The sequence below is a fragment of the Castor canadensis genome, chromosome 4 (assembly GCF_047511655.1).
Source record: "Castor canadensis chromosome 4, mCasCan1.hap1v2, whole genome shotgun sequence".
Classification (NCBI taxonomy): domain Eukaryota; kingdom Metazoa; phylum Chordata; class Mammalia; order Rodentia; family Castoridae; genus Castor; species Castor canadensis.
The window spans coordinates 119,036,246-119,059,256 of record NC_133389.1 but is presented as its reverse complement, the minus strand read 5'-3'; the positions used below and the strand labels follow the sequence as shown (position 1 = coordinate 119,059,256).

The following is a 23,011-nucleotide window of genomic DNA, read 5'->3' as shown; positions in this document are numbered from 1 at the left end:
CCCTTAGAATAAAGAACACTACGATCACCGTTATTCTTTTTCTATGTTAACATTTTTTTCTTTCTTTCTTTTCTCTCTTTGACTGCTCTAAATCCTTCACCCCACCCAGACAATTAGCTCAGGCAAGTTTCTGGCTTTTCTGTCAACAAATTTTCTGGATGCTTTCGTCGTCTTAATTTTATTCCAGGCCTTTCTTTTCATCTTCAGCCTGTAGGGCATTCTTGCCTTGAGCAAAAAATATCATCTTTCCCTTAAAATTAGTCCCTCTCTCCTTCCCTCCAAAGTTGTTTCTTTTCTTGTGTCACCCAGACCCAATAACTGAGCGCTCCTCTCTCAATTCCTTTGACCCTTTCAATTAATTTTATCCACATACTATAATGTTCGGGGTAGTTTGACAGCCAGCTAAATGCTGTGATTCATATATTTCACAGCTTTTGCAGGTCTAGTATCTCACTTGACCTTCCAACAACCTTTGAAGGTAAGTGGAATAACTAGTTTTACCTCCTACTGAAGGAAAAAAGAAGTGAAGCAACTTGCCCAAGCTGGCTGGTAACAAATTAGAAAGCAAGTCTTTTGACATCCAAATTCAATTTTTTTACCCCCATTCTCTTTCTGTCTTCCCCATTTTGATCAGCCAAGACCTACTAAAAACTGTCTTTTAGCCTCCAACTCCTTTTAACTCAAAGTTTTCTGTGACACTGAGGTGCTTTGGGGGAAATGGCTTACCTTGTTTTGATCAGAGGTTACAGGTCACTATTATATGCAGTTATTTTCTGAATTGAGGAAAGATGTCTTAAGAAATAATGATTAACATGTTACCAATGCAGTAGAAAGTGTAAGATAGGTAGGCACCAGTAGAATGTAGTCAAAAGTGACCTTGAAAGTCTTGATAACAACTGTGTTTCAAAATGTTGCCATATATCCCTATTGCTACATAGTTTGCCAGGATGAGTGGCCTAAGGGCTCCCGCCTGCATAGGACCCTGGTTTTTTGAAGGTTTTTTATTTTGTTTTGTTTCTATACTGGGTTTTGAATTCAAGGCCTACTCCTTGAGTCACTCTACCAGCCCCTCCACCCCTTGTGTGTGTGTGTGTGTGTGTGTGTGATGGGGTTTTTGTTGTTGTTGTTGTTGTTTTGAGATAGTCTGGGCTGGCTTCAACCACAATCCTGATCTCTGCTTCCTGAGAAGTTAGGATTACAGGCGTGAACCACCGGCACCCAGCTGGACGTTGGTTTTTAAGTGGCTGTTCTGTAAGATATAAATCGTTTTTGCTGGTCAGTCTTCCTAGTGTTTTTATCATTGGTAATTGCTCAGATATAATTAAATCTTTATACACAGCCCCAAGTGTGTAAACCCAGCACTGTGGAGTACAGGGCAGGAGAAGTGCAAGTTTGAGGCCAGCCTGGGCTACACAGTGAGTCCCTGTAATTAAACAAAAGGAAAAGAAAAATCTTTATATAACGAAACCTACAAGTGTTTGATGTAGCTGTCCTTTTCTTTACCCCAGCTGTAATTACCTAGAATAGACTCAGAGTCAAGCTGGAATAAGCTGACATTGTTTCTTTAGGTCATTTCTCCTTAGGCAATCTGGTCTTGTTTGTACACACTATGTGCTTCTCCCCTTTTTCAGTAGATAAATTCCAGTTTATGAAGTAGTGGGAACTCTAGATTGTTCTTGACATTCCCAGTGACTTTTGAAAAGATGCAGGGCCCTGTGTATTAGTGGAGATTAGTGAATGAGAAACTTCAGTCCTTGTTTTATTCAGAGTGCTGGAACCTTTTCAATTAATTTTGAAGCAGTTCTCTGTCACTTCTGCTTCTGTGGTGTAATCTTCTGCCCAAAAAGGACATTAGGAAGTAATGTACATTTGTTCTAGTTGGTGGAGGAAGGGACAAAGCATCACTTAAAGTAAGTCTTGAGAAGAGGCAGGTCATTTGGGTTATTTAGCTCTTCAATGAAAAAAAAATTACAGAGGTATTGTTTTGTTTTCTTCTTTTGAAACAGTGTAGTAAAGTATGTGACTTTGATCTAATTTTCTATTCTTTTTAATTGGAAAAAGGCAACTGCAATTTTCAAATTTAAGTGTGTTCTATTCAGGAAATAAACAGGCCCAAATGCTGTATTTCAGCAACAGTGTTATTTGCTCACATGACGTCTATTCCTTGTATTTCTTCAAAGATTTCTGAAAACAGGGGCTCTCAATTAGAATTGGGTTAAGGGATACACGGTCCATTATTTAGCGTGAAACTGATTAAATTTACTGTTCTTGCTTGGTTTCAGACATGTTTTCGGTTTTGAAACAGTATGTTTATATTTGGGGACATCAGATGACAGGAGAGACAATATATGTTTGGAATTCCTTGGTGTGGCCCCCTATAGCAAGATGTTCAGGAAATTCAGCTCCCCAGATGTCCTGGTCAACTCTTCCTTTCAAAATTATCCTTGATCTAAGAATAGCATTTCAAAGGGAAATGTGTTTACTTTATAGCAGACTTTTTTTTTCCCTTTATAATACAGTCACTTACCAGAAACAAAGACCAAAAGCAATTTACAAAGCCAATGCATAAGAACATAGGGCGTTGGTTCTGATGTAAGAAGACAATGGATGGAGTATTTTTCAGATGTTGGTACAAATTTAAGCCAAACCTACCAAAAATAAATAATGAAAATAGGAGAAAAAAAACCTATTAATGCTGAATTTATGTTCAAATGGAACATTTGTTTTAATGTCAGTGAATATATGATTATTGAATGCAAATGCTTATATTTAGACTTTGTAATCTATTCTCTTAATTAAATGATGTTTATAGAATTTCAGTTTTATAATAAAAATGCCTCACTTATTAGTTCAAATATTGGATACCTAGTGAGTAAATATATTTTATATTATCTTCTAGGAGACTTATTTGAAAATTATTGCAGAAGTGATGACCTGGTAACCTTTGGAAGGTTTTGTTACGGCATTACTGTCATTTTGACCTATCCCATAGAATGTTTTGTGACTAGAGAGGTAAGCACAGTTCCTTTGCAGTATTTTGTGCAGGAGAGCTCTTTACTACACTTAATTTGGGTAGATTTATCAATAAGCCTCTTCAACGAATTCCCAGCCACAGGGCAAGTGGTAGTGTTTATAAAATCTTTTTCAGTTCTAAACTGTTAGAATTTAAAGACGAATTGATATTCAAATGTTTACAAGATAAGTTTTTCGAAAGTTGAAACTGAAACTTGGTGGTTTGGTTATTATTACCATAAGCACAAATATTTATACAACTTCATCCCAAAGTAAGTGCCAGACTTTAGTACAGCCTGATTGAGGTTATTGGCTTTTTTTTTTATAGCATTCATATGAAGAAACTAAGTACCAAAGTTTAAGAAATGTTATTCAAAATTATCTTTTTCCTAAGGTTTTTTATAAGTCAATGTGTATTAAAGGCATCATAAGCCAGATTCAAATTGGTTCTATTCTTTTCAAAAAGCTAATATATCTTACAATCTGTGAGAAATCAAAATTCAACCAAAACCTGTAGTATTTCTGGCATATTGCAATTTATATATATATTTATAAATATATATTATATAAATATGCATATATATGTAATATATACAATATGTGTATATTTACATAAATACTTATACATGTTACATGTATTTAACATACAAAAATGATACAAGTATTAGTATAAATATATAATACAGTATAATATTTCACTTATATGGTCCACATAGCTTTGTGGAGAAAGGTTAACTGAAAGAGAATTAATTCTTTTGGTGTAATATTGGATAACATGACTTTTCTTGAGTCTTCTATGCTGTTGCCTAAACACCCATCATGCTGGTCAGTTTAGCACCTGATCCTGCTTCACAGTGGTTCTTTCAAAAGTCACCCTGAAAAGGGCTTAGTTTTAGTATCTATTCCTAGAGGCTATTTACATAGTACTCTATGTGAATGAGTCTAAGTAAAATGTCTTCAGAGCTTTAAATGCATTAAGTAATCCTCAGTCTTCTCAAGGCAGCCCCGCACTTTCCATATGCTAGGTCTGAGTACAAGGATTATCACAGGGACAGAGAACTGGGAAATGTTCAGCACTGCACACGTCTTCTCCAATGAGAACTTCTGCTCACTTACAAGTGCCTAATGCATAGGCCAGCGCTCTACCTTGACTAAAAGGGAGAAGTAGAATAAACTAAGTACATATTTTTAAAATTTAAGAGATGTTCAAAAAGTTACTGATTATTGTTAGATGCAGGAAATGGTATTCTTTCAGTGTCTTCCTAGTAGTTAGTTTCAGATCTGATGTCTAGATCAGTGAGAATGGATGGTGCATTCTCATATGGCTTCTGGTAAGCTGCTTATGGATGTCTGAGTCACTTCACCTGCACTATTCTGTCTTTAGAATGTGGAGCTTCAGTTTCCTTTCTAGCTGCCATGACAGGAAGACAGAACTAAATCAAGATCTTTGCCATGGTAGCAAATACTATGCAGAGAAATGTTGTATATATCTCACCTATTCAATTTTCTCTTTCTACACATGCACACGTGTGCATGTACAGAGAGAGAGAAAAGAAATATACAGTTAACACAATCAAAACCATTTCTACTCTTAGGCAAAATAGCCACATATAAAGAGGACAAAAAGGCTGTGCATACCAAATAAATAGCCCTCATAGACTGCCTTACTTAATGATTTTTTTCACTTTCACAGAACTGACTATAAGAATGGATTCTAAATAAGATAATATTTGGGAAGATGTAGTAAATTAAGATCAGATAAAGTTATTAGTATCACCATTAAATCCTCAGCAGAGTCCTTATAGCATCTGTTCTGTAGGGAAAATTACCTATGTAGGTAACAACTTGGAGAGTTTGTTTTTTTACAATACCCAGCACCTGACCTTCTTCTGCCATTTTCAATTCTTGTCTCACTGATCTTTTGCACAGAGTCACCATCTATTCAGACATCTCTTCCTTGTCCCCCACAGATAGTGTTCCTATTCTTACCTCTTTGCACTGTTTCACACTGTTGCCTCAGCTTGTTATTCTGCTCTAAATGTTATCCATGTTTCCTCTCCCACCTCCAGCTAGGGTTGGTCAATCTCATCTCAGGAATGCTATAAAGAGGTTTGCTTCTAGAAAACAAAAGCTCCTTCTAGGTCTAAATTCTACTTGATCTATTTTGTGCTGCCATAAACTTATTTCTATTTGTTTCTTTACATTGGTTGTCAATCTCCAATTAGGATGTTAATTCCTGAGAACAGGAATCCTCTTCTAGATATTTTTTTGCAAATTATATCACAGTGTGAGATGTATTAAGTAGGTGACTATTGATTAGTTTCCTAATCTGAGTATTATTGGAAAATGATGATGAAAACTTTCTCCATTTTTATTGAGGAAAAGCAAGGTAAATTGGACTTAAGTTGTAACAAATAGGATTTAATTATATAGCATTACTTTTCTCTTAGTAAAGTATACTATACATCCAGTCTCATTAGAAGGAAATGTGGTAACACCTTCTGTAGCAGTCCTTCAAATAATCTAAATACAATCTGTTGCTTGTTCCATTAGTTACCTTGATGGGCTCAAGAAGGATAAGGTAACTTCCGAAGGGCTTTCTTGAGAGATGCAAGTATTCAAACATTGGTATGCCATGCTCGGGGTTTGTAATATAATCCACCGACTGACTGACTCAGACAGGAATACTCGTTATTGCTATGTGAGTCTATGTATAAGTACTTTGGAAAGTTAGAATATTCAAAGTGACATAAGATTTGATCAATTATCTTACTGGTGGTATTTTATACTGTCCTAAGTGCTATTATAAAACACTTTATCAATAACTACTGCATGCTCCAAGAGTACCTCTCAAAATGATCTGTTTGGTTGGCAGGTATTGGCCACTGTGTTTTTTGGGGGGACGCTTTCATCAGTGTTCCACATTGTTATCACAGTGGTCATCATTGCTGTAGCCACACTGGTGTCATTGCTGATTGATTGCCTCGGAATAGTTTTAGAACTCAATGTAAGTACATTTAAAGATTTACTCCTTTCATTCTAAAAAAATAATATTTCCATTTAAAAAGTGTCACTTTTTAAAGTGGACTTAAAGTGTTCAAAATAGTAAATATTGACAATGATGATACTCTATACTTTACTGGACTATATAGTTTTAAAGCAGTAGGTCTCAGCTGGGCATCCATGGTTCACATCTATAATCCTAGCTACACATGAGACAGCGATCAGGAGGATCACAGTTCAAGCCAACCTAGCCAAATAGTTTGTGAGACCCTATCTCGAAAAAACCCATCACAAAAAAGGGCTGGTGGAGTGACTCAAGGTGTAGGCTCTGAGTTCAAAGCCCAGCACCATAAAATAAATAAATAAAAGCAGCAGTTCTCAAAGGGGAGTATTCGGGCCTTTCTCCTCCAGAGTACATTTAGTAATGTCTGGAGAGATACTTGGTTGCATAACATGCTAAGCAGTGCTACTGGCATCTAGTGAGAAGAGGCCAGGGATCTATCGACCCCCGCCCCACTTTCTTGGCTGTACTCAGGTTTGAAACCAGGGCCTCACATTTGCCAGGCGCTTTGTTACTTGAGCTACTCCATCAGCCCTTTTGTACTGGGTATTTTCTAGGGAAGGTCTTGCGAATTTGCCTGGGGCTGGCTTTGAAGCACAATCCTCTTGATCTCTACATGCTGAGTGACTAGGATTACAGGTGGGAGCCACTGGTGCTTGTCTCCTTTCCTTTCTTTTCCTATGATTATTCTTTTATTTCTGTCAAAATATTGTATGGCTTCACAACCCAGTGCAACTTTTAACTCATTTATTCAATTAGCATGTATTTCTTGAGTAATTAATTGGTATGTGCCACACAATGGAAATACAATGCTGGAAGAGAATAAGAAAGGGTACATTAAGAATGGCTTCTTGGGCCAGATGTGATGGCACATGCCTGCAACCCCAGCTACTTGAGAGGTAGAGATCAGGAGGATCAGGGCAGCCTGGGAAAAAAGTCAGCAAACCCAATGTCAATCAATAAGTCAGGGATGGTGGCTTATGCCTGTGATCCCAGCTACATGGGAGGCCATGAGTAGGAGGATGCAGTCTGAGGCCAGTCCTGGGCAAAAACTTGAGACCCTATCTAAAAAAATAACCTGTAACCTAAAAAAGGAAAAGTGACTGGAAGTGTGTCTCAAATTTCCAGAATTTCTGATGATAATTACACCAGTTAGAATTTATGGGTTGTGCGCACATAAGAAGGGCAGGTTTGCAGGCAGAATCCCAAGTCTTCACTCACTCATTCCAGTGAGAGTCAAGGTCTGGGTAAGGTCTTATTGTCAGAGTCTAAGTCACAACGCCTTCCAGATGCTGTTTCCATTTGAAGTTCCAGACACAGGGAGTAGGAGAGCCAATTTAGGAGCGCATTACTGGGAATTTTCTTGTATCAGAGTAAATGGAGGGTGGAGACTAGAAAGTTTTCCAAAACCTCAGGGGATAGGGAAATTCTTATTACAGCAGCAGTGGGGAAAAAGTCCATGCATTTGCCTCACCCATCAAATGCCCAGCCACTTAGAAAGCTGAGGCCTCATAGCTCACTTGAGCCCAAGAACTCATAGATTGAATCATCATGACCTAGTCTCTAACAAAACAAAACAAAAGTGAAAAAAAAAAGCTCATACAAGAGGTAGACAAATGTCAAAGGCAACTTTCACCTACTTCCCAATTTCTCAGAATCATTTCATGTAGCCACCTTGATTTGTGCAAATGGACCATTGCTACTTTAACGTAATAACTTGATTAATATAATTTCATCCAAGTGCTGTTTCAACAGTGCATACATTTTCCTTACCTGTCAAATTGTAAGCTCTTTGAAGATAAGAATAGTTAACCACCTTCTCTGTCTTTCACAATACTTGGCACAGTACTAAGAATATTATTCTCAGATCACTGCATGGGTGATAGTTCCTCAAGACCACGGTTCAGGACCTATTTCTACAACTATTCTGTACATAAGAGTATTCTTTAGCAAACTAGTAGGAAATTAAGTGTTATCAAAAAATGCTGGTGTTGACAACAGTCATAATCTTTCAACTACACTGTAGAAATGATTAACATGAAGATCTCTGGTCCTCTTTCTTCCTTGTTTTATGAAATATCTCATTTGTGGTTACAAGTTTATTTGTCTGTTTTTTTTAATGTTGTATTTTTTGTTTCATTGCTCTTGTTTGTTTTCTTAAGATAGGGTCTCCCTATGTAGCCCAGGCTGCCCTAGAACTCTCCATCCTCTTACCTCTTACAAATGCTCTGATTATAGGCATGAACCACTAAGCCTAGCAGTGCTATAGGATATTGTTGAGAGAAAATATGTTAATTGCCTGAATGTTCATCATGTCTTTAAATCCATAACAAAAGTTTTTTTCCCTTTAGTTAACCAAGCATATTCACATTGCTCATTTGTCAGGGATGATACATTTTTATAAATTTAAACATTACTTTCTGTAGAGTTAATTGCTAATCTCCATGAAGCATGTACAGCAAAATCATAAGCACATAATCACACTAAATATTCCTTATTATACTTACATGGAAAATGATTTGTGATTAAGACAGAATCCCAGTTATTATGGAATAATCACAGAAGAATACTTTGTAAACATCTATTTAAAAGCCAAGAGTTGTGCTGGCTATGGAAGCTATTTTTAAAATTTAAAACATGACTCTAGATTCTTAGATTTTTTAAAACTTTCTTATGTAGATAAATATACAACACAAAGAAGCATATTATACTATGACCTACTAGATCAAAAAATCATGGCGCTAATTTTAAAGCACTTTGTGGGAATTAATAAAACACACACTCTTCATTCTCTATGGACCACTTAAGAATATAAGTTTTTTCCATCAATAAAGTTCTTTGTATATGCACAACAGTGTATTTGGTCTTTAGTCAACTCCCTTTTGTGTGGCACTTACATGTCTAATGGTGCCAAATGGAGCATCATTTCTGTCAGTAACTAATACATCCAGGCCCATGCAACACAAAGTTATTAGCACATGCTGTGCTGTACTTCGTTCCAATACCATGCTAAGTGCATTGCATACGTTAACTTCCTTAATCCACCACAGGTGAAGAAACTGAGGCACAGCGATTAAATGCAAAATCTGAGGTCGCACTAGTTTGTAAGTGGAATAATCAAGACTTGAACCTAGGTATTTGGATCCTAGAGCCCACATTTTTTACCATTGTCATGCTCTGAGAATTCCTAAGTGGCAGTGGTTAAATTATGTAAAATGATTCTGCTCTGTTATCTATTTTTTAAATAAAAAACTAGGTGTTCAGCATGATGGTACATGCCTATAATCCTGGCCCTCAGGGGGCAGAAGCAGGAGAATTGTGAGTTTGAGGCCACCCTGGTCTACACAGCTAGATCCTGTCTCAAAACCCAAAGGCTGGAGATGTAGCTGAGTGGTAGAGTGCTTATGTAGCATATGCAAGACCCTGGATCCTTAGCACTGCAAAAATAAAACAAAACAAAAAATGTGCATTGTTGTCTGTAAGCACAGCTAAGAGTAATCCACATATTATTTGAACAGAATTTAACGATGTGTTAAAATAAATACCTGGCAATAAAATAACACGAAACTACAAGGTTCTTGTCTTAAACTTAATCGGTAGCTTTCATTTTAGTTAATATTTATCTTAGGTGGCGCTAACGACTAAGTTCTGGGCCTCATTATTTTATAATCATAATACTTTAGGAGTTATTTTCTATTGTGGCTTCTGAATTATCACTAAGTTGAACAATGACCTCCACAGATGAGATGTATATTAGAATCATATCTTGCAAAATTAGAGAAAATGTTATTTAGGAAAGCTAAATGATATAGAATAAATTATTTGGGTTATATTGGTTATTCAATAAAGTTAAAACCCCATTTGGCATTTTACTTGAGTTCATTATTGTCATGACAGTTGACAACATTGAAGTAGTTTTCCAAACAAAGGCAGTCTCAATTTTAAAGGATTCATTTTGTTCAAATAAAACAAATGTAAATCCAGTTCTTGGTAATAAGAGCCCAGCATCCTGGCATGGTGTTGCCTTAGAGAAAAGAGGAATCTGCAGTAATTGGGCCCTATGGGTTTCCACTTACAGCAGTACAAAGAGAAAAATTAAACAGCTGGTGCCTGTGGCCAGAGTTAGCAGCCCAACATGCATTGTGTGCAGATTGCCTGGAAAGAAGAAAGCTCACCAAGTACCTAGTGAGAGCCCAGATGTAAACACAGAATCATCAGTGCAAGCTAGCCACTGTCCAAGTTGCCAGCAACTTCCTCAGGTAGAGACAGCTTTGTTTTTTTAAGGTATAGGAATAAATTTTGTGAGTCTAAACTGATTACACAATAGAAATTTAAAAGATGCCCGAGCATTCTTTTATTTAATGTTTACCTCCCTTGCATCATTTAAGGCAGTTCAATTTAGGCAGAGAATTAAGACACTTTTCCAATCTGTATTATTAGTAAATATCTTCACTACCCTCTACTCTTTCCCTATTGCAAACTGCAGGCTTTTCTGGCCTCAACTGTGTTATTAGCAATGGATAGCACTGAACTGCCTTTAAAAATAAAATACTATTTTGCTGTCTCCTTAGCTTGCAGTTACAGTTTTATGACTTGTCAACCACTTTGAAAAACTATTCCAAAACAGATCTATATTAAACAGATTAAATAAGCTGGGCTACTTTCTAGGGAATAGGTCACGTGGAAGTGCACTGTCATTTTACTAGTGGTCTTGACTGCTAGTAACAACCTCTAGCAAAACTGAGCTTTCAAATATCCAAAAAGCACTAGTATCTAAACAACGTAATCAACTGGGCTTCTTCCAGTACAAACATTAGCTATCTAATTCTCCCTCTAAGTGTTACTTTCTCAACTCTTAAGAATTAGGACATAAACAGAACACCTATTACTTTGCCCTGCTCAGAAAGTTAGGTTTGGAAGAGTTCCAGCAATCTGACTGATGACAGCAGCTTGTGGTGGTTTGCATCTCCATAGGACCATCACACGCCACTGTCCAGCTGAGTTAACCTCGAAGATTCTTACTGCAAAGAGAAGAAATGATAATGCACACACTAGTGTATACAGGATGTGAATTATTTTGTCATTTTCAGAATTTTTACTTCAAAGAGATCTGAGATTGAGTCCTGCAGTATTTTCCACAACTTAAAAAAGCATGGTAAATTCCAAGTATTGTGACAAAGTTGATGGATTTCATAATTCATTTAATTCCAGTCACAGGACAACTAAATTTTTGTTTATTGTGTACCTTTGTAGGTATTTATTTGTATTCAGTTGCTGTGAATGCCAAAAGTACGTTGCCATTTAATTAGAATGCAGTTAGTATCTCCTGTTATTTTACATCATCCAATCTCAAATTTAGTTTGCTTTGATTGATGCTGGGGAAACATCTATGACAATAGTACTCCAAAAAGCTTGTACACTCTAGGTGATAAATGCATAGAATTTCATTATACTATTCTTCTATATACTTACAAGTTTTCACAATGTTTTGAAATATAGAAAAAATTTTATGGAAAGTTTGTATTGAATTATAAACAAATACTATATTGTGGCCAGACACAGTGATTATATGCATTAGCCTATGATTACACCTACTCAGGACTGAAGTAGAGATTAGGAGGATGGAGGCTTGAGGCCATTCCTGGGCAAAAAGTTGGCAAGACCCTATGGAATCAATAAACCAAGTGTAGTGGCATACGCCTGTCATCAGAGCAATGTGGGAGGCAATGGATATGAGGATCCCAGTCTAAGGGGAAATGTAAAACCTCATCTGCAAAATAATTAAAGCAATTGGGGTGTGGCTAATGTGGTAGAGCACTGGCCTAGCAAGTGCAAGACCCCAGTACCATGAAAACATATACACAAACACACACACACACACTCACGTACTCTCTCACACACACATATATTACATTACCAATTGGATATATGTTTTTAAAGTTATATGGCTTAAGAGAATAATATTACATTAACAGAATGAAACTTGATAACCACATGACCATCTTAATTGACAGAGATGAGCATTTGACAGGGTTCAACATCCTTTCTTGACAAAAACTTTTAATAGTTTAGGTGAAGAAGGGAAGTTCCTACACATAATGAAGGTTATCTACAAAAAACCCACAGATAACATCAATGGGGAATAACTAAAACTCTTCAGTTAAGATCCAGTATAAGGAAGAGATGTCCACTCTCACCATTTCCTTTCAACATAGCACTAGAAGTACCAGCAGGAATAATCAGACAAAAGCAGTAAGAAATAAAAGACATCTGAGTCAGGAAAGAAAATGTAAAATTATTTCTATTTGCAGAAGATATGAACTTGTATATAAAAAACCCCAAAGACTGCACACACACAAAGAAAACACTGTGAGAAGTAATAAGTGAATTTACTATCATCGCAGGATCCAAAAATCAACATTTAGGGCTGGTAGAGTGGCTCAAGTAGTAGAGTGCTTGCCTACCAATGTAAAGCCTTGAGCTCAAACCCCAGTACCACTGAAAAAGATAAAAAACCAAAAAACAAACAAAAAACTCAACATTTAAAATCAGTAGCATTTTTCTACATAACGAATTAATAAAGAAAATGTGGCATATGTACGCAATGGAATAGTACTCATCCTTTTAAAAAGAAGGAAATCTTGCTGTTTGCCTCTTATGTGTCTGAAACAAGCTAGACACAGGAAGAAAAAGTGTTAAATGATCTCATGTAATGTGGAATTACCTTTAAAAGAAAGAAACATAAACAGAGATAGAGAATAAAACTGTGATCCTGGTGCCAGTGGTTCACACTTGTAATCCTAGCTACTTGGAAAGCTGACAGTAGGGGGATCACAGTTCAAGACCAGGCCAGAGAAAAAGTTAGTCCATCTCAATCAATAGCTGGGCTCAGTGACATACGCCTGTCATCCCAAACTAGGTGGGAGGCTGAGATAGGGAGGATCACAGTTTCAGGCCAGCTTGGGCAAAAAGTTTGCAAGACTCCATCTCAACAGAATTGGTGTGGTAGCATGGGTCTGTCATCCCAACAACAATGGGAAGCATAAAATAGGATGATCATGGTCCAGGTTGGTCTGGGCAAAAAGCATGACTCTATCCCCAAAATAACCAAAGTAAAAAGGGCTAGAGGTGTTGGCTCAAGTGGTACAGCACCTGCCTAGTAAGCACAAAGCCCTGAGTGGAAATTCCAGTACTGAAAACAAAACAAACAAGAATGTAACTGGTTACCAGGGGCAAGGAGTAGGGAGGGAATGGATAGGTGTGGATTAAAGGAAATAAATTAGCAGATACATAGGATGAATGAGTCTAGAAATTGAATGTATAACATAAGGATTACAGTTAATAAAATTATATTATATTTGATATTTTGTTAAATAAGTACATTTAGCTACTTTTGTCATACAGGAAAGTAACTGTGAGATTTTCTTCATTACAATAACCACTTTATTATCCATATGTACGCCATAACATTACCTTACAAACCTCCAATATGCACAAAAAAATTATTTTAAAAGAAAACTTTTATGAGTTGAGAGAATAACATTTGTCATAAAGTTTTAATATATTTTAATGATACTATGTTTTACTTAACATATAACACTTGACATAATTAGAAAAATACATTATCTAAGATCCATTGAATTTTAACATTTACATCATTTGGGAAGTTTCTAGTGAGAATTATTCTTATTCAAGGGGAAAGTCTCTTTTCCTTTGAAGTCACTAACTATTGGTATTTTTATAATAGACAGTTCTACTACCTGTTATTTTCAATCTGATATTTCCCTGTAACTGTGTTGGGTTTATCCATAGTTAATGCAGGGAAGGGTGAACAAGTTATAGTCACTAATCTGTTATCAATTTTCTAGGGTAATTAACATATGTAGCTTCACTTGAAAGATTTAGAAATGCTATTTCATGTAACATGCTCATAAGGCTATAGTTTTCCTTTCTCACACAGATAGGTATTACTGTCATACAAGTCAGGTAAAGAAAAAAGACAAAATGCCCATCCAGTTTTCCAAAAGGCCCCATTGTACACAAATGGCAAAAAGACCACTCAGTATTGACAGGCATATTAACTAGATACACAGTGATTTTAAATGAAGAGTAGAGGAATCACATCCCCTTGATGTGCTTGAAAAAGTGGATGATTTCAATCAGGTTCAGCAGAAGTTAGTCTTATCATAACTTTATTTTCTATGTCATTTTCTGAGCATCTGTTCTTAAATCTGACATACTGTTATGCTATTTTACTTTTTCTATTTGTAAATATTCCATTGGGAAAGAAAAACCGAATTCTAAGAGTGTCTTAGAATTATTTTTCTTTCTTTTGTTTGATTCAATGAATCTATCAAGCTTTTAACATGTGCAATAAAAAATACCTTTTGTAAATGTTTTTTAAAAAAATATCCAAAGGAGGCTTCTATCCTGTAACATTTTCTTGTTTCTCATCTTCAACAACCAGGGTGTGCTCTGTGCAGCTCCACTGATTTTTATCATTCCATCAGCATGTTATCTGAAACTTTCTGAAGAGCCAAGGACACACGCAGATAAGATTATGTCCTGTGTCATGCTTCCTATTGGTGCTGTGGTGATGGTTTTCGGATTCATCATGGCGATCACAAATCCTCAGGACTGTACCCACGGGCAAGAAATGTTCTACTGTTTTCCTGACAATTTCTCCCTTAGCAATACCTCAGATTCTCATTTTCAACTGACAACACAACTTTCCATTTTAAACATCAGTATCTTTCAGTGAACTGATTGCTTAAAAAAGTATGCATGCTTTTATAGACTTCTAAACCACCTAATAATACTCACAAATGTTCATCTGTATGTTATAAAATTACCACTTTGTTATCTATCAGGTTTTGCTTTTCTTGACTCTTTACTGCAATGTAAAAAGATAAAAAAGAAAACAGAATATATTTTACCTTAAATCAGGACAAGTGTTTTGTTCTAATGACTTCACTACAGTAATGCTAATTGAAGAAAGAAAAGGGAAGCCACTAGCATTTGCTATCACCCCTTCACATCATTACTTTTATTTAATATGTGAGCCAATATATTTTGCTCCAAAATAAGTAGGTGGTTGAGGGTTGGAAATTTGTGTATGTGTCCATTGGAAGCAAATAAATGTTTTAAAAATCTGTACAATTGAAGGTAAAAGAAAAACCAAAGATATTAAAAAATATCTCTCCCAACAGCAATGAGAAGTTCTCTATTATAATTTCAGTAGTATCCCTTGTTTAGGGGAAGAGAATCCCTAGAGAAATGAGCAAAGTCCTCCCTGTGTTAGGAAGAATGAATAATAGACTGGATGTGCAGAGAAAGTTATGTGAGGAGTCAAAATTATCTCCCAGAATTTGATGGTTGTGCTATTTTTAAACACACACACAGACACACACTGTTCTGAAGCATGAGCCTAAAAGATCAGTTATGCATCTGATTTTGACCTGTTGAATTTGTAGTGCTGGCAGGCATATACAATCAGAAGCTGAACTTTGAGACAAGAAGTTTATAATAAGAATCAGGCTATACCCAAGGCACTGTTTTAAGTCCTTAGAGATTTTAGAAGCGCTTGTTGACTGGGGTCTTCGGAAGCAGATGCTGCATGGAATTTGTCACGCAGGGCATTATTAAGAATCACAGCCAATGGGAGAGGCAGAGGCAAATAGGATTAGAAATGAGAAATTGAAGTGCAATGCAAGATGACAAGGCCCGGGCCACTCCACAGGGAGTGTGGAGCCCATCAGAGCTGTTCCTGTTCAGAGGAAATAGCCACGCTGTAGGACTGCTGCTTCCATCAGTCATTGAATGTGGGCACCTGGGGAAGGATGAGCTTTTGGGCTTTGCAGCCGAACAACACCAAAAGGAAGTGTGAACTGGAGGCGAGGTGTCTGCTTGATGGCTGGGGCACTACATGCATCCTTTAGGAAGATCTGGGAACACAGCTGTGTCTACCATACAAGCCTTATGAGGATTTCACATTTTTGTATCTATGACAATCTTTAAAAAGTAATGAAAGAAAATCAGAACCATCAGAATGGCTTCATTTTACATCAAATATTTGTATTCTGCTTCTTTTTACCTATTTTTCAGTCAGGTTTCCATCCATAGTTTCTTATTAATTATTGCTATATTGTGAGAAAATATCACAAACAGAGTTAATTCATACATAATTTGTGCAATTCACAAACAAAAAATATCCCACAGGATGTACATAAAAAACAGTTCACTGTAGTTTCAGACAAGTAGTGAGAGTTGAGTCATCACACAATATAGTAAGAAAGACTTAAGAATACCAAAGAAAACCTGTACCTTAGCCAGCTCAGGTTGTGAATGGTGATTTTTGCTCCAATAAAACATCATTCATGCTACTAAATTAATTTAAGTTCTGTTGACTGTCTTGCTTTTCTGTATTTAATTTGTAAAATGTTTATACCTGCTTGAGTCTTAAGTCTAAGCAGTTTATGGCTATTTTTAGATTGGCACATATTTAGGTAAAATAATTTAAAAATATTTTCATTCCATATTAAGGAAACATAAGAAATTTTTGCAGCAGTCCATCCTTACTTACTCAAAACTGAGAAACACTGATCCCACCTAGTTATTAAAGTTACAAGATTGCTGGTGGCTCACGCCTGTAATCTTAGCTACTCAGGAGGCAACGATCAGAGGAATGGAGGTTCAAAGCTACCCCAAGAAAATAGTTCCAGAGTCCTATCTTGAAAATACTCATCATAAAATAAGAGATAGTAGAATGGGTCAAGGTGTTAAAAAAAAAAAAAAGTCACAAGCGATGAAATTACCAAGAGCTACAAAAATTTCAAGGATCAGGTAATGTAGTACTTAACTATCTGTTACCTTGTACTTTGGGTATTGCCTCAGATATGCTAACTTTGAGTTTTCAAGTAGGTAAAAAGCCCTTGGTAGGAACTGAATGCTGACTTAATGCCTACTAAATATTTGTTTATTTGTTGTTAATCAACTGTAGAACAAGACTTCCTTTGACCCAGTTATTAGGTGTATAGATTTTTGTCTTTCAAATAGTGACTGAATAAATCTTAGGAACTCACATCTATTTTGCAAGAATACAGAACACTATGGTGACAAAATAAAGCATAACTCTCCATCCCCATTGAGATTTCCACTGAAACTCCTTGTCTCTAACAAGGCAACTTGCAGGATTTAAACCAGTATTTCAGGCTATCACTACATTTAAATTTCTACAGTGTTTCCTAGTAGTACATTTTTGGTAAGTATAAATTGGATGTCATCTATGTAATTTAGGAATGGGGTTCTTGTCCCCTTCACTTAGAATGTTTGATTTCAACCCTCCCTGGAGCCATTTTCAAAAATCAGATGAGTATCTGGCCTTGCCTTGGGACTATTTCCAGGAGTCTGAATCCAGGTTACCCAACTAAGAAACTCCCAACTAGTCCTCTGCTGAAGGCATACTGTGTACATTTACTTAATTAAAGACATGTTTCTTAGGTAGAACCAGGCCTCTTTCTGGTATATCTGCTGTATCCCTGCTCAAGAAAGCAGGGCTGGTCAGTTTTTTTAAGGAGAAGTGGCTTCTAACTAGACTATGTCCAGTGGCCACACAGTTCAAGAGTTTTCAAAGCATGAACAAGTAAGTGACATAGAGTAACTATAAGTGCTTCATGGACAGTGATGGGCTGTGGTGGAATAATAATTAGTAACACCAATTGGATACACTCCTTTAAGAAGTTATACTTATTCTCGCTATTTCAGATGAAAGAATGCTTTTAATCTCAGCTACTCAGGAGGCCAAGATAAGGAGGCCTGTAGTTGGAGGCCAGCCTGGGCCAAAAGTTAGCAAACTTAACCAACAAGCCGGAAGTAGTATTGCACATCTGTGATCCCACGTACTGGGAGACATGGGGGATCGTGGTCCAAGGCCAGCTCTGGGCAAAAATGCAAGACCCTATCTGAAATACTAAAGCAAAATAAATAAATAAATAAATAAATAAGAAAAGGCTGGTGGCATGCCTCAAGTGGTAAAGCACCTACTTAGCAACCACAAACCCTGAGTTTAAACCTCAGTACCACCACCACCACCAAAATATATATATATATACTTATTCTAAAAAGCATATGAAGAATTTACTCAGCACAACAATAAAAAGACAGAAATTTTAAGAAATCTAATTCCCAGCCTGAAAAAAAAAAAAAAGAATTTACTTGGATAACAAAGTGAATTTACAGAGAGGACAAGAGAAACCCTGAACAAGAGAATACACAGACCAGGAGAGAAACAAGAGTACACTTACTCTCTAGATCAGTGGTTTTCATACTTGAGCACGTGTCAGATTATGTGAAAGACGTGAAAAGTACAGATTCCTGGGCCTTGCCCCCAATGATTCTGGTTCAGTGCTCTAGAGTGAAGCCTGAGAATTTGCGTTTCTAAAAAGTTCCCAAGAGATGCTGACACTGCTGGTTCAAAGACCAAATTTTAATAAGGTTAGACTTCAGAAAGTACTAGGTGAGGACATCTGTTTAGAGGATAGGACAAAATACAAGCAAGACACAGGAAGGGAGGGGCAGAATAATTAAGAACAAAGGGGAAAACAGAGATTACAACCTAAAGTCAACACAGCTGTGGTGGTTAAACTGAAAGCCTAGTTCCTAGCCTGCCAGCCTTCAGGGAAGTCTGCCTGAACTTTACAGCCCTGATTATGAGATGGAAGAAGATACACCAGTTCCTCAAAAGTACATGCAGTTTTTTAAGGACTAAATTCTCAACGGAATATGAGTAAAACTGAGCTATGAACAATGTTCTTGGTAACATCATGAAGATAAAGAATTAATGCTACTCTCTTTTATAAGACACTTTCTCATACCATTCATGTTTATTCATTGACAACAAAGATTAACTTTGGTATTTTCATTGTATTATTATTCATTTATACCAATATGTATGTGTTCCATTAAAACAAAAACAAACTGGCCAACAAACAATGTTCAGTCTGTGTAAAACTCACTCAATTCAGGGTTCTTACCAGCTCACACCCAGACTGATGAATGACTTCAAGCCTGAGCATTACGCCTGTAGGCTCTCTGTCCTCCATGATAATTTGTGTATAACTTCAAGTATCACCTTACTAAACCAATGTTTTGATAATATCGCTTGCTCAAAAGCTTTCTGTGAAACTCTGGTGCTTATAGGAAAGTAAAATTCCATAACTTGCTTTCAAAGCTTTCCTAACGTGGCCTCAACATTCTAGTCTGGCCCAAACTGGCCATGACTACAAAAAGGAACCCTTGATTGTAGCATAACAAAAGTATTTCTTCACATTGAAAGTGCTCTGTGGAGCTTTCACCTTTGCCCCTGAATTCTTGCAATTCTTTCATCTGAAATAGCCCAAATCCCCAACAAAATTCCATTAGTCCCCTAGTTTTTGCCATGTGCCATCTTTGGCATCTTTGCCATCTTTGCAAGCTAGTTTTTGCCATGTGCTAGCTTTGCAAGCTAGTTCCTCCTCTGGAATTCTGGAATTCTTATAGCTATGTTGCATGAAGAATCTTGTCTAGCCAACCACACTAAAAATTTCATGAGAACAGAGAATGTAATTTAAATGTGCTCTTTTAATTCTTTATAGCCCATGGCACAGTGCCTTGGAATGATATAAGAGAGAAATCAGTTAATTATCCAAAATATTTTATTGGATTTTTTCCAGCAGCTTAATGTAAAATAGTCATTTACCCAACAACTAGTTTAGATAATTATTTTTGCTTTGTTTTACTCTGCATTGAACTGTCAGAGAAATTATACAATTAATTTTTTTAAATGACTCAAGTACATACTCATCAGCTCCTCTATCTTTCACTTGCTAAATGAACATTACTTACATCTTTCTTAGTCATAAGCTCCTTGAGACCTAAGTCCATGCCATATTTATTTGCTCTTATTTTTTTCTCATTGGTGATGATCAATAAATATTTAACAGCTTGAATTTACCTAACACATATTTAAATTTATTTCCCACAAGAAAAACTTATATTAATCCCTTTATTTAATATTTATTCTCAAGAAATAAAGTCAAAACTTTAAAGCAAACTGTGCTTAAGGTCTAGGAACAGTTATAACCTTGCTTAACCTCAGCAGGCTGCTCAGTAATTCAGCTCTGAAAAGAGGTGGCCGACGAACAAAGAAGGAACAATTTAAGAACGACACCTCAAGTAACATCTGTTTGCAGTTTAAAATGTGAAAGACTGGAAATTTTATTTCCCAGGCACAGTGGCAGCTAAGTATTTGTCATTTTTTAAAAAAAATTTTGTTTTGCCAGCGGATAGTCAAGACCAGTTCCTGAGGAAGGAATTCAGTTCAGACTCCTTAGAGTCAACTCCCATCAAATAGCAGCATTGTTCAATTCTTTAGGTTCTGGGAAAGAAAATAGTAAATATCTTCTAAGAAAAAGTACAAAATGTTTTAGCCCAAAAAGGCAGCCTTTGGGTAATTTCTGACTTTTCTTACATAATTTGTGCATGTTTGTAACGTCTTGAAAATAATTTTCTAAGCTATACCTTTTAATTACTGTTCTTCTCTGTAAAAGATATAGACAGACTAAAAATGAAGTAATGTGTCTTTGGGTTTCATGTTCTCTGTTTCAAATCATTTCAAAATGACTTTAGATTTTTTTTAAAGCTGTAAGAATAGATAAGTGAAGGAAATAAGTTTAAACACTGAGAAAGATAGAGTTTAGAAAACCCCAGGGTTTTGTAGAAAGGGCTGTTTGACTGTAGGAACACCTTGTAAGGTGTCCTCCATTCTAGAAAACAGTCTGACCTTTCAAAGTAGACCTTTAAAGAAGAAAATAAGCGTTTAAAAATTTTAGGTTCAGGTAGAATATTTCCTAGGAATAAATAATTTTATATGGATAACCTAAATGTCAGCTGAGGACCCCTTCCTTGTTTCCAGGTAATCTGGTTAAATTAGATCTTAAACCCCATAATTTTTACAAATTCTTCTGACATTCTTTTTCATGCATCTCTATGCCGCCATAGAAAATATTCTTTTGCTCTATCTGTAAAACCCCTCAATACTCTGGATGCAGTAAGTTTCTACAAAAATCCACTCACTTCATGCAGTATATAAATTCTGTATTATCATTGCCTCTTTTTGAAGATTTAAATTAGTTGCAAGGAGGAGTCACCTGGAGCATGGCCTTTGTTCAACCAATCTAGGATTCACCATCCAAACTCAACTCTACTCTTTCATTTTTCATCTCCTGAAATGAACAAAAATATTTCCCACTGGCTTCTTCAGTGAGGTCCCAGTCCTTTCAAGCCTCTAGAAAACCCCCTGGGACACACTCCCCACTCTCCCTCCTCTCTCTCTTTATCCCATGCCATGTGATTTTCTTTTTCCAACACAAAGTTTATTACCTGCTTAAGAAAACTTCAGCTAGAACCTATCAATGCACCTGTTTTTCCACTCCCTGATACATATGCACTCTGCCATTTATATTCTGAATAGCATTTCTGGTGACTGTGTTCTCCCTGAAAAGAGAAGCACAGAAAACTTCTGCTTTGTGTAAGACCAAAACTTGGTTTCATGACTTGAAATAGAAGCTGTCCCATCCAGATGGGTGAAGGGCTGAACAGCTCCCACTGTGGTTTCCCAACACAGTGAACCCACCTAGCTTAAGCTGTGCTCCCACAGGCCCCAATGCCTTTTCTTCAACCATTGTAATTTTCTTCCCCAATACTGTGCTGATCTCCAAACAACAGCTGTGTGTGTCTATATGCTTTGCCCTCTGGATAAATCTAGCCTTTCAGAATCAGAGCAGAGCAGTACTAAGTGGATCATGATTTACATTATAAGAGTGGAGACTCTCTAAAATCTATTAATTTTAGCAAATATCATCCATTGAATGATTATACAGTGTCCAACATATTGTCAATTCCTCTTTTCTGTTTAAAATAGAGACATCTGAGCTGGAGATGTACTCCGTTGTAGAGCACTCATCTAGCAGGTACAGGTCCCTGAACTACCAACAACAACAACAACAACAAAAAACATAAAATAAGAGACATACATTAACATTGGAGCATAAATTAGAAGATCTAGATTAATAATTAAGGATGCTGCACTCCCCACCAATCTCTACCTCCCTAAATTCTAGCAGAATGTAAGTTTATATCCAAAGATATCTCAAAGAGCTCTCCCCAGGTTTTTCCAGCAGACAATGACTTGTTCTTCCTCTGCAACATATCAGTATTGTACACATCTCACAATAAAAGGAACAATCGAGTATAAATAAGAACTTTCCAACCATTAGAGCTGACCAATATTGGCAAGGGGTACACTAGAATATAGAGAATTTTCTGTGCCTGGAATAACTTAAAGAGAAACATGGCAATTTTCTACAGTGCGGTAGAATCAGTTCTTGTACCATATAAATATTGAATTTAGCAATCTTTAGTCTCCCAAATGCTGACCCGCTAGGTTCTGCCTTGTGGTTTCTGTTGAGGTAAAACACAGCTGTTACAGATTTCCTATGTTATTTATTGTTGCTTACCTTTTAAAAAATATGTAAATACTAAACAGCTTAAGAACATTGGCCCAGCATATGTTTTTAGAGTTAGACTACCTTATATAAAATGAGTGTTCAAAAGCATGTGGATTGGACCATGACAGATGATTTTAAAAGGGCTTAAGAAAGGAAGGGAGGATGACCTGGAGACAATAAGGCAGATGTAAGAAGAATCCTGAACTGCCATATTTCCAGGACTTAGGGTCCTTAGAAAGGATGGGAGTTCACAGGGAACTCTTGCAACACCTTCACTGATTCTACTGCTGGGCCCTTGCACAAGAATTATTGGGGCCTCTACTGGTAGTGTGCAAGGCAAACTTTCATTTTCTTCCTTCTTATCATTCCTACTTTTCTACTTAAGGGAAAG

The 23,011-nt window shown here is 36.5% G+C and overlaps 1 protein-coding gene across 1 annotated transcript in view; it reads left to right on the top strand.

The window, feature by feature from the left end:
• The window catches only part of Slc38a11 (solute carrier family 38 member 11), a 47,712-nt gene extending 32,424 nt beyond the window's left edge, over window positions 1-15,288 (top strand). The window contains exons 10-12 of the mRNA XM_074069546.1: window positions 2,900-3,012; window positions 5,888-6,019; window positions 14,544-15,288. Coding sequence (XP_073925647.1) covers window positions 2,900-3,012; window positions 5,888-6,019; window positions 14,544-14,837 — 539 coding nt within the window. The 3' untranslated portion in view covers window positions 14,838-15,288. The remainder of the gene's footprint in view (window positions 1-2,899; window positions 3,013-5,887; window positions 6,020-14,543) is intronic.
• The last annotated feature ends 7,723 nt before the right edge of the window (window positions 15,289-23,011 follow it).